The sequence below is a fragment of the Sinohyriopsis cumingii genome, chromosome 13, assembly GCF_028554795.1.
Source record: "Sinohyriopsis cumingii isolate HCF-2022 chromosome 13, ASM2855479v2, whole genome shotgun sequence".
Taxonomy (NCBI): Eukaryota; Metazoa; Mollusca; class Bivalvia; order Unionida; family Unionidae; genus Sinohyriopsis; species Sinohyriopsis cumingii.
In genome coordinates, this window is record NC_142973.1 from 35811763 (window position 1) to 35824977 (window position 13215).

At 34.0% G+C, this 13215-nt stretch overlaps 1 protein-coding gene across 1 annotated transcript in view; it reads left to right on the forward strand.

Annotated features, from left to right (window-relative positions):
• Positions 1 to 13215, forward strand: part of LOC149785202 (deubiquitinating protein VCPIP1-like) — a 115964-nt gene that overhangs the window by 55497 nt on the left and 47252 nt on the right. Inside the window, exon 11 of the mRNA XM_089979004.1 lies at positions 2532 to 2678. Within this exon, the coding sequence (XP_089835130.1) occupies positions 2532 to 2678 (147 nt within the window). The remainder of the gene's footprint in view (positions 1 to 2531; positions 2679 to 13215) is intronic.

Below are 13215 nucleotides of genomic sequence, written 5' to 3' on the forward strand. Positions count from 1 at the left end.
AGCAAAGCAAGAAACGCACAATGTGTGTGTGTGTGTGCGCACCCGCGCGTGTGTTTTCTCATATTTTAATTGTGCCCTCTATTTCCCAGTATTCACATTTAACATTGGATTTAAGTAATACTTTATTTTCAGGTAGAAGAGCTATTTTGGCAATATTACTTGAAAAGAGAATAATACAAACTACATTGTAATGAATTTTAATTGAGTCACCAGATTATATTATTGTAATTGCAAGTTAGTAAAAATGTTTAATCAACTACCCTTGATCATTTTTTGAAAAAGTTTCTAAAAGTTCACAACAATGGTGTTTGAAAGATTTCTAAATCTGTTTGAAACAACCCCTGTACCATGTTCGTGCTAAAAAAAATTTCGGATAAAATATTACCATAACTATTCGAACATAACACACTGAAATTTATACAAGTACAAACATGGCTCCTTTATAGTTGGTATAAGAATTAAACCCTTCTTTCAACTGAATCAACACAGACATGTGAGTGCATCTATCTTTAAAAAATGGGGTTTTCATAATGAAACCTCTTACTTTATATGGCTTCATTAAAACAGTCCATTGATAGGATTACAAATTTATGGTTTTATAATTTGTCTACTTACTGTTAGTAATTTTAGGCATTGGTTAAATAGCATTTGCTTCATTACTTTTTTCCCCGTATTTTCATAAATATGAGTCAAGGCAGAAAACAACTTTTACCTTACAGTGCTTCTTGCGAATTCCACAACATAACATTGTCCCATATATTTCTGACCTACATAATTACATTTTAAAGCTAAATCTTCAGTAATATAATACATACACTACAAATTGCTTTTCATGAATTGTATCTTTTTCTGATTATATATGCCCAGTGGTTTACAAAAACGAACAATCTAATAAACTGGTAATTCCCAGACACAGCTGTGTCCCCATTACTGGTTAACTTAGTTTCAAACTAATTTTGTTACGAAATAGTTTACAAGAGGCAGTTAAAATATCTAGATCACCAACTTTGTTCTTAAAGCACAAATTGCTATTTACATACTACTGTTAAAGTTTCGAATGCAAGTTTGTATGTTTTTATTATTAAAGGATAGCATGGGGAAATTGGTCAGTGATAGTTGTAATTATAACTTGTTCCGGAGAAGGTTAATCGCCAATCAGCTATTAAAATACATGCCTTTGAATGTGCAAGAGTGTGTTGATTTTATTGCTATCAACACTAGTTACTTGATGGCTTAATGAATACATTTCGCTACAAGACAACATTTAGAACTAATGTGGCTATGGAGAGGGGGCATACCAAAAACTATGGTCGATCAATGTACCTCACAAAAATCACTGTGTGAAGTCGTTTTCACTTTCCTAACAGATGAAGGCAAAGTTTACATTTTTTAGGTGACTTAGTTGCCCACTTCACTTGGTAGTGTGACCCCTGTCCATCACTTTACATTTTGTGCATCTATTGAAGAAGTCCCCCCCCCCCAAGCTCGTCAACTTCATCTTGCTCTTTCAAGGGCCTGTTACAGAAGTCCCATACCCATTGAAGACCAGCCTCATTTTGGCACCTACCACAGTTAGGTTGAGTCAATGACATCTTACACTGTTTGACAGGCAACTTCAAAACCCAAGTATCACTACATCTTTTTCTTCACAAGTCCCATGAAACTTCATCCAGGTCTTCCACAAGACACATGTGCCAGTCTTCTGTACTGAAGCCCCATCAGCCTGCTGAGACATCATTGGTCTGGAAATGTCAAAATGCTTCTGTTTGAGCGTGGACCAGAAAATCTTTCTTGACCATTGTAACAGGCTTCATTCTTAATTTGGTCTTGATGGCTTTATTTCAGCAATCTGAGTGTAGTCTAGACCTATGCATTGTAAACTTCACAGACCACTGGGAGTGAGTCTCGCATTTGGTTCATGTACTTAACTTGGCAGCTCATTTCATGCATTTCTATCCATATCTACTATTCTGCACATTGTTGACTGATTTTATAATTTCAAGCATGCACTAAATGTCTTTTATTATAGTACGAATGGATCTTACCTGGTGCACAAGCACAAATTGATATATGGTAGTCACTTTTTTAAAAGTATTAACCTGAACACTGAGGGAAGAATTGCTATTTGTCTCAAAAACACCTGGTCCAGGGTCAATTTGAACAAACTTTCAAAGTACATGCACATATATGCTAAGGATATTGTCATGTTGAGCTTCCAGCAAGGCAGGCTTGACAAAATAGAAAAATCTTGGACTCACTGACTTGAAGAAAAAAAAGAGACCAGCATACATTCCTTTTTGAGATTTTTTGTTTGCTTTAGCAAAATGTGTAATCAATTTAGTGAAAGACACAGGAGCATTTTTAGTGTTGAGCAGTTGCCAAAGTAGAAAAATTGGATATTGGAATTTTTATCTTCAAAAGTATTTTTTAGCATTTGGGAGTAGTGGGATCATTGATGTCTAAGGCCACATAATGATTCACATAATAGTCGAGAATGCTCAGTGATCATTGTAACTTTTTTATTGTTCCAGCACAAGGCTGTTCACAAAGAGGAACTGACAAAGAGCAAGAAAGAGAAGGAGATCAAGCAGAGAATAGAGACTGAAGCTCCTAAACAACAACAGAAGAAAACGAAGGAATTGGCGTCACTGAATGTCATCCCCAAAAGACCATCAACAGTCAGTAGTTTTCCTTAAGCCTTGCTCTTTAAGGCTATCGGTCTTAAGCTGTGTAACAAAAAGAAGCAAAACCAACAAGTTTAGTAAACAATCAACAATTTATTTCTCCAAGTGAAAGAGTGAAAATTTAAGAAACTCTTTCTGTATTGTGAATTAAATCTCAAATAATCCTATATTACCTATAACAAGTCCAAAAGTATAGAATGTTCCAAATTAATTCTAATCTTCTTGAATGTCATGATATTCCACAATGATGCAATTCAGAATATCTTTGAATGAGTTCTCATTACCAAATTTAATGTATTCACCCAAAGTCTGTGAACACATCTTAATTCTAATGAATAATTTAAACAATTCCTTGTGAATTGTATCTACCACAACTATAAACTCTTGATAACAAACATATTCCAGTGACTGATCATAAGATGGGAATGTATTATTTGTTTACCAAGTCCCCTGTACATATATATCCACACTTGACCTAGGCATGAGTCATTCTAGTGGAAAATTCCATCAACTTGTAAATGAGTTTGGTTTTAGAACATTCTGTGCTCAGAAACAAGTTTCTATAACCTACAATCATGGACAGAAGGTAGCTATGTAAACATGTTTATAAATTAACATTATCTTCAAGTACAACCTACGATCATGGACAGAAGGTAGCTATGTAAACATGTTTATTAATTAACATAATCTTCAAGTACAACCTACAATCATGGACAGAAGGTAGCTGTGTAAACGGGTTTATAAATTAACATTATCTTCAAGTACAACCAACAATCATGGACAGAAGGTAGCTATGTAAATGTGTTTTATAAATTAACATTATCTTCAAGTACAACCTACAATCATGGACAGAAGTTAGCTATGTAAACATGTTTATAAATTAACATTAGCTTCAAGGACAACCTACAATCATGGACAGAAGTTAGCTATGTAAACGTGTTTTATAAATTAACATTATCTTCGAGTACAACCTACAATCGTGGACAGAAGGTAGTTTGCTATGTAAAGGTGTTTTATAAATTAACATTATCTTCAAGTACAACCTACAATCATCTACAGAAGGTAGCTATGTAAAGAAAATTATATAAATTAACATTATCTTCAAGTACAACCTACAATCATGGACAGAAGTTAGCTATGTAAACGTGTTTTATAAATTAACATTATCTTCGAGTACAACCTACAATCGTGGACAGAAGGTAGCTTTGTAAACGTGTTTTATAAATTAACATTCAAATACAACCTACAATCGTGGACAGAAGTTTGCTATGTAAAGGTGTTTTATAAATTAACGTTATCTTCAAGTACAACCTACAATCATCTACAGAAGGTAGCTATGTAAAGAAAATTATATAAATTAACATTATCTTCAAGTACAACCTACAATCATGGACAGAAATTGGCTATGCAGATGTTTTTATAAATTAACATTATCTTCAAGTACAACCTACAATCATGGACAGAAGGTGGCTATGTAAACATTTTTTTTATAAATTAACATTATCTTCAAGTACAACCTACAATCATGGACAGAAGGTGGCTATGCAGATGTTTTTATAAATTAACATTATCTTCAAGTACAACCTACAATCATGGACAGAAGGTGGCTATGTAAACATTTTTTTTATATAAATTAACATCTTCAAGTACAACCTACAATCATTGGTAAAAATTAAGCACACAATATAGATATAGTACATCTAATGGTATTTTTCAAAACTCCACGAGTCTGAGCAGGGAGAATTAATCTCTTCCACTTTCACTCTACGATAATGTCTCATGATATAGTGATAAATACCTACAAATCACCATTGCGCTTCAACAGCCACACTGATTGCAACTCCACCATGGTTGGTCTGGTCATCATTACTGATTGACATTTGAATAGTCAACAAGTACTGACGGTCCATTGAAAGACTGGAGACTTAAGAATGATTTACAATCGGATGCTATTTCAAGAATCATTATATTTATTCCGATCATATATTTGGATAATGAAAAATAATTTCAAAAGTCTTGTATATTTAATACATTTAGAAAATGTTGATCAACTTCTTTTGCAACAAGTTTATTTTTATACTTCTTCAGAGGATCTAAATAAACTTATACATGGATGTGATGAGAGGCACCACTTGAAGAGTGTAAATTTATCTTTTTAAGCATGAAAAGTAATCATCTGGGATATGTATAGTTAAATTCTAGATTATACTTCAGTTTGAAAACAAACAAAAAACACCTAAATTTACACTTTAACCACATACTGGCCCAGTCATGATGCTGAATATACATGTAAACAATTGTGAACTTGTTCAGTTCTGACTACATATGTAGTGTAAGGGACTGGCCATTTAATTTATGAGGCTAGATTGTTTTTTCTGGCCTGGGCATTTTTCGTTCTTTCATTCATAACAAGATAAATTTGTTTCAGGTAAAAGAAAGCAATGGTATAGTGTCCTTTTTCATAATACATATCAGAGCAAGACAATTGTTTTCAAGTATGCTCTCTCCCCCACCCAGCCGCCTCATTGGAAAATGGTCTCTCTCCAATGAAGACTTTACTTCAGCAGATGTTCTGCAAAAATCAAGGCAGTGACCAATGTCAACATTGTCATAATAGCATCAGAAGATGTTCATTTTAGCTTAAGAAAGGTGCATTTCCATCACACGAAGACTTCTGACTGGGTGCATTTTACTTGACAGCTCCAATTATTGTCCTGTCTTTAACAATGAAAGTCTGATAACTGCAATGGATGTGACCTCAGTGCGTTATTGAAATGAATAATATTGTGGAAAATTGTCAAATCTTAGATGTTCATTGAGTTTAATTTCCAACAAATTTTGGGCATTTTGCATGGATATCTCCACACTTACCCTATTATTTGCTCATTTTTGTAACAGGAAAATATAAAACCAACATTTTGATCATGGGAATGATGGGTCAATAACCTAATTGTGATACAGATTTTCAAACAGGAGGTCATGAGTTCATGCCTACTGGTAGAAATATTGATCAATTCTTATTGTTTATGGCACTATAATGTCATGTGTGGTATCAATTTTACCACTTTTGGACTTTTCCAGATTTCAGTTTTGTGTGTGTGTGTGTTTATATTTAGTCAAATTTTAATATTTTAATTCTAAAGATTGCCTAAAACTGCAATATGTCATGATTGAAAAAGTAAAATTTGATTAGCATTATTAAGCATTGTAGAAACTTTGAAACAAACATTGGTGAAAAATTCCTCAGAACATAATCAGAAAAACTTTCACAGCAGAAAAATATTTCTGACTTGGTGTTAAAAAAGAGGGCACTCACTGTAGAAAGATTGGTAATTATGGAATACTTTAACTGTTACTGAAGCATGTACAAAAAAATGTTTTTAATATTAACCCTTTACCTCATGCAAGCACCTTTGGATGCCTCTACTCCAGTCTCATGGAAGCGCCTTTGGATGCCTCGACCCGATTGGCATAGAAGCACTTTTTGACACCACAATACCATTCTCATGGAAGCGTCTTTTGATGCCTGCTGTAAACATCAGCCATTTTTTACTGGTTTTTGTAGCGCCACCTTCAGGGAAAACGCCCATTAGATACTACATTTTAATTTAATATATGTTGTTGTTGTTGTTGTAGTGTTTAACGCCATTTTTCAGCACACGATAGGCTATACATGGCGGCCAGTATTAATGGTGGAGGAAGAACCCTGAAAAACCCAGGGAAGAACCACCGACCCACGAGAAGCTACTGGCAGGCTTTCCCACGTACCCACGCTAGCCGAGCCTATTTAATATATGTGAATGACCATTATGTCAGATCGTATCATCGCTGTTTAAACTCTGGTAGTAATCTGTTATTTAAAGTAACTGGATCATATTCTCCCCTCTCCAAAATGGAGGCCGCAGATTTTGTTCAGTACTTTCTTGTGTTTCCACGATTAGAATAACTACTATGAAAGCTTCAATAACTTTTGTAAAGGCTCTGATATTGATGTCAGCAACAATTAGTTTTTTATATAAATTATCAAATTCAGATGATATATTGATGTAGACATAGACAAAGAACTTGTAAATTTTGAGTATGAGAAACGGCAGCTATGGTTGATTGCATGGCATCAGTGGCTTGACAGTGAACGGGTTTTCTTTAAGATTTTGTAGCACATAAAAAGTTCTTCGGTAAAAAATAAATGCACAGCTATAATGATCAGAATTTACTCTTAAATCTTTCTATACATGATAGATGTGTACCAAAAATGTAAAATGGTTAAAATTGATGTTGAAAGTAACTTATACCACACTGCTATAATAGTCAACAGGCAGACCTATGTGTATGGAGTCAAATGGATAACAGGTGTTCTATTTATAGTGCACTGCACTGAGTAACTTTTGTTACATGTGTATCAACTTCCTAGAAAACCATGCACTCTATAAGGTAAAGGGTTAAGTTCAATTGATTATGATAACTTATGCAGTGGTGGTTTGGATTTCGTATTTTATGAGAGGGTGAGAGAAATAAAAAAGAAAATAGTTGTCATCCTCAATCAGTATTTGGGTAATGTGAAGTGGTAGACAAGTAATTGATTCCACATGTCCATCTCTTTCTTATTAATGGCTATATGTGCCTGTAAAATTCTCTCAACACAAGCATGCAAAGGATTTTTATTGCTCTCATTCTCCCTCCCTCTCCCTCCTCTGGATAAAATAATGGATGTTCTGTTTACATGTCTCTAATATGATATCAAAATTTCATGCAAATAAAAGACCTATCAATAGCGCTAATACCATTTTATTTCTCATTTCCTTTAACCATACAGCAATATAAACAAATTGGCAAGTATTTGAATAACTGTCATATGGCATACAATACAGTAATGAATCAGTTTGAGCAGAAACAATTTTCTGGATATCATTTATCATGTTTTGTTTGTGATACTATGAACCAGTTGATTAAAATAAGTTTGGGGTCTATAATAATCTTGAATTGGTTTAGTGGTTTCTTCTGCATCCTTCCAAATCCTCTAATTACAATGGAACAAAGAAACTGCTAGTAATATTTTGAGAGGTGATAATTAAATAAGACTAGCTTCTGATAGGAAAACATGCAACAATCAAAGATCAGTCATGCTAAACTGGATAGTGTCAGGTTTTATTTACAAAGTTCTAACTGCTTGTAATAGTCTTGAGGACCATGGAGTTGGACTTACATGAATAGCTGTCATATCAAGTAGTATAAGATAGAAAATCACCTTATAAATGCACACATATGATTCAAACTCATGACAATCAGATCATTAAAGATGTATTAGATTATGATGCTTCCAGTTCCAGTACAGATGTCAAAAGGGCCTTGGCACTTGTATAAGCAATGCCATTGTGAAACAAGTCATGCATGATGCAGGGTTTGTCATTGCACAACCAAGATACTGCTAACTAATTAGAGATGTGAATAAGTTGAAATGTATTAAATTTTGCAACAGTCTCCTTGGAACAAGTGAAAAACTAGATGGAAATTCGATAGTAGCTGTTTTGATTAGTTGACAGTTTTCTTTCACTGATGATTCTTTTACGACAAACAGTGGAACAGGTTATACAGTTTGATTCAGTAACATACTCCTGCATTGCAGAAAATCTAAACTGTTTAATGTTCACTGAATTCCAAATATATTGTTTATTTTCAACCTAATGATAGAGAAAACAAACCTGCAGAATAGTTAAAATTGCCTGAACTTCCATTTAACAGAGATGTTAATACCTACCGGTTGTAGAGTATGTAATTGGTATATCTAGAAAAGTTCTCTATCTTTCCTATAAATAGTGCTACTGGAGAGCTCTAGATCAGATTTAATAATTTCTAGTATCTGATATTTAACACAATTTATGTTATGGTCAGATAAATTAAAATGTTTAGACATCGTGAAATCTTTATGATTATGGATATCCCTGAAGTATTCTCACTTGGAATTCCCTTTTAGATTTGCCTACATATTGTTTGTCACATTTAGTGAAGGTGGGAATTAACATCTCTATTTGAATGGGAGTTTTACTGCAGTAATTACTTATGCTGCCACTATCATATAGCTATCTTATTTTCATGCCAAAAACTGTTCGATTTGAATACATCTTCCCAGAGTGAAGAAAAAGTCAGCATGTCAATTTGCACTCAATTCTCTTATTTTGCACACCACTTTATGTCACGTGGTTCTTTGTGTAAGGTCATCTTTTTAATGGATGCCTTACTTTGTAGACATTAGCCAAGGTGTCACCAGAGAAATTACATCTGTAGTACTTACCACAAATAACAGTCTTCTTCTGCAGTTTTTAGTTAGTCTCCATGTTAAAACTGTCTGTTCCAGTTAGACATCCAACCACAGCATTATAGAAAGGTAATTGAAATTTTAGAAAATATAGTTCTGGCAGTTACTACCTCGCCATGCAGAAGCAGAAATGAAAAACGTTAAGATTTTGTATTTTTATTTTACTTTAAGGTGTACTACTTTGTGCCAGTTATCTGTTTGCAAAAAATCATCCTAAATATATGTAGGTTGACATGTGAATTTTTTTAAGATATATACTAATGTGTAGGCTAATAACCTAGCACAACAGAAGCCATCAACATGGCTTGTTTTCTTCGCTGTTGGCTTGTTAGTTTCATTTGCAAATTGATAATCCTGATAACCTGTCCTAAAAGCACAGCAGCAGCTCTTCTGCTGGTTTCTTTGTCATTATGTTCACAATAAACATTGTACTGGTACTCTGATAAGTGAATCATACTGTATTACCACAGGCTATTCCATTGTTTGATTATCATAAAAGAAAAATCAATGATAGAAAGAAAAACTTGTGAACTAATCAATGCAGCTAGTTTTCGATTTTTGCATTTATGTTTTTTGTCTTCCATTCCTTGTGTCTGTAAGATTAGTTGTTTAAAGTTAACAATGGTCACTCTTGATCCAAGCTGCTTGAAAAGATGTTATGTGATCAATTGTTATTAACAATCAGACCAACGTCACTCATCCTGTTTCTTTTTTGTTGCACTATCTTGTATCAAAATTTTTCCTGCCTTTTAATTACCAATAGAAATTATAAATAACCACTTGAACCTCGATAAACATATACCCATTCCTTGTGTGTAATTAGTGTACATCAATTATATACCTGTATATGTATATCACCAAGTAAACTTTAGCATTTGATGCATTTTAGTTAATTTCCCCTCTCTCTCTCTCTCTCTCTCTCTCTTTGTCTCTCTCTCTCTCTCTCTCTCTCTCTCTCTCTCTCACATACACACACGCACACACACATATGGAATCCAAAATCCCTACTGTACAAGTTATCATAATGAGTTGCACTTGACATTAGAATCATTTGGGGAGAGGGTGTAACAGTTAAAATATACCCATATTGCTAAGCTTTTAGTGGCCTCATTGATCACACCAAAATTTTGTTTTTATGTTTATGCCTTGAAAAAATGAGCAGATAATAGGATATGTGTGAAGCAGTTGTCTATATGAACCCTAAATATAATGGTAATTAAAATCTCTGAACTTCTGAGATTTGATAATTGTACACAATTATTATTTATTTCTGCAATAAGTTCAAATTAATTTCTAACAATTATCAGACTTTTATTGTTGTTCTTTTTAGCATCAGTTCGGAGAGGGAGTGAAATTCTTAACTAGTTGGTGAATGAGGGTTGTCTGTGTTTCAGTGTAACTGTGATTGGTTTTTGAATCAGATACCATCAGCAAATCCAGTGCCTGTTGAGATTCCCAGTTAGAGTCATATCAGTAAATCCAGTGCCTATTGAGATTCCCAGTTAGATTCATATCAGCAAATCCAGTGCCTATTGAGATTCCCAGTTAGAGTCATATCAGTAAATCCAGTGCCTTTTGAGATTCCCAGTTAGATTCATATCAGTAAATCCAGTGTCTATTGAGATTCCCAGTTAGAGTCTTATCAGTAAATCCAGTGCCTATTGAGATTCCCAGTTAGATTCATATCAGTAAATCCAGTGCCTATTGAGATTCCCAGTTAGATTCATATCAGTAAATCCAGTGTCTATTGAGATTCCCAGTTAGAGTCTTATCAGTAAATCCAGTGCCTATTGAGATTCCCAGTTAGATTCATATCAGTAAATCCAGTGTCTATTGAGATTCCCAGTTAGAGTCTTATCAGTAAATCCAGTGCCTATTGAGATTCCCAGTTAGATTCATATCAGTAAATCCAGTGTCTATTAAGATTCCCAGTTAGAGTCTTATCTGTGCTAGTGATGATCAGTATCAGTTCATTTGCCCATTTATGCCCTTAAGGTTTTTTCTGGCTTCCTCTTAAAGGAGATCAGAAGGGTCCCTTTCCATCTCTTAAGGGTTCCTCTGATATTTTGGCTGCTACCATTTCCAGGTGGATTGTTCTCACTATCAAGAGAGCTTATCATTCCATCGTCAAGAATGAATTCCATAAAGTTAGGGCTGTTGCTGCATTATGGGTATACTTGAATTACTGCTCTTTAGATGATGTCATGAGAACCATAATCAAGCAGTCTCAATCTACCTTTTATCCTTTTTAACATTGATCTCTCTTGCACAGAACAAAGGCATTTAGTCTCATTGAATCATTATCATGTGACCAGGCTGTCTACCAGCTTACAATAGTGAACAGTCATACTATAAGTGCCTTGCACCAGTTCATGTTTTTAAGGTCATCCTCCTCCCTTATAAGTGTTAAATAGAGCAGTGCCGTAGTAGTATGTAATGTATTATTGCTATTGGAATGTTTTATGGGGGGGGGTCTAATTTTAATTATGTAATAATTACCTCCAACTATTGCAAAGACTTACCTACACTCCACTCTGAAATACAAGTTGTCTCAGTTCCAGTCAAAGGAGGAATGTATTCCATATGTTAAGTAATGACAAAGGAATCAGACTGAAATTATATTCTTTTTCTTTTCTGGCCCTCAAGTTACTAAATAGAAGAGGGATTATTTAGCTTCGACAGCAGATTTAGTGTATGGGAGATGGGTATCAGTGTGATAGTAACACTGGCAAGTTTTACATAATTAAAATTAGTTTTATCCCCATAAAAATACTACATTTTATTGTGGCAGTAAAACTTTGTAGTAATTGAAAAATTAATCAGAAGAAATTGGTGAAGAGGTAAAATTTCATGAGCAAAACCACACCTGTATTATATAGAATTTGGTTCTAAGAAAGCATATTATAATGATGTTTCTTTGTACAATACTGTTTTGCAGAAAGCTACTGATATGTGTATCTATAAAATTTGACTATGATAATTATAGATTGCAAGGGTCATTTTTTTTATAGAAACAACCTATTACATAACTAACTTTTGTCCATGGTTGTAGATTTTAATGATCATTTGTAAATAACATATTTACTTGGATTTGAGTTAAGGGCCTTGCTTTTCCCCATGGAAATTTTATGGTCTACATGACATAAATGGTTCATATTTCTTCATAATACATGTAGAATGAGACTGGGGTTTATTAAACCTAAACAGTGTATTGCTTTCAGTGCCAAACCATGACTTTCACTTCTTTGAAGTAAGAGCATTTGGAATAGCTCTGTCGTAATTATTTTGCTTACTTTTCAGTCTGCAGCAATCAGAAATAATGTGCCATTTCTTACAGTAAGTTTACGTAGGAAGAGATAAGGATTTCTGTTCTGTTTTATAGATTTGATTTCTAAAAGTTGTGCTAGATTGAGATTTGGAAGTACTATTAGACTGGGATGGGTTTTTTGTACAAAATATTGCTGAGTGGAAGACTTTTTGATAAATCAGACTTTGTGAATCAAGGAATAATCATCAGCTTTATGAGTAGTATTTTCCAAAGTTTTGCTGATCAATGTAGGTCTTGACATCGCTATGGATGCAGTTTTTGAACTATCTCAACTAAAATGAGCTGTCTTAGTTTATCATAATCTTGATGAAACTTCTTGGCTGAATACCACCTATCAAATAATAGTTCTTTTTCCCTTGAATACCACCTATCAAATAATAGTTCTTTTTCCCTTGAATACCACCTATCAAATAATAGTTCTTTTTCCCTTGAATATTGGACATTGGTATCTTCTTCCAGTTTTTCACCTACAATTCCTAAACCTTTGTTGATATGCCTCAGGTACCAACTCATAACCCTTCAAACCTTTGTTGATATGCCTCAGGTACCAACTCATAACCCTTCAAGATAACATTCCTTAACCACATCATAATCGGCACTTTGTTATACTAGCAGTAAAGTGTAAATATCACAAGCTTTGCCAATAAGTACACTAGGTAATAACAAAGTCCAGTGTTATCTTAGCTATTTCAAGTTGTCATCATTTGATTGCAAAGTTAAGAAAGTTTTTATCAACATCATTTTCCTGACAGTGGGGTACTAGCCTCATATTTCAAACATCAAAATTAAATTGTGTGTAATGGGCGGAAGCACTTGCTGCCTGCCAGTTCCATATCTTTTTATCTATACTGCATGCACCTTTCTTCTGTCTGCATCTGCATTTGTTTTCT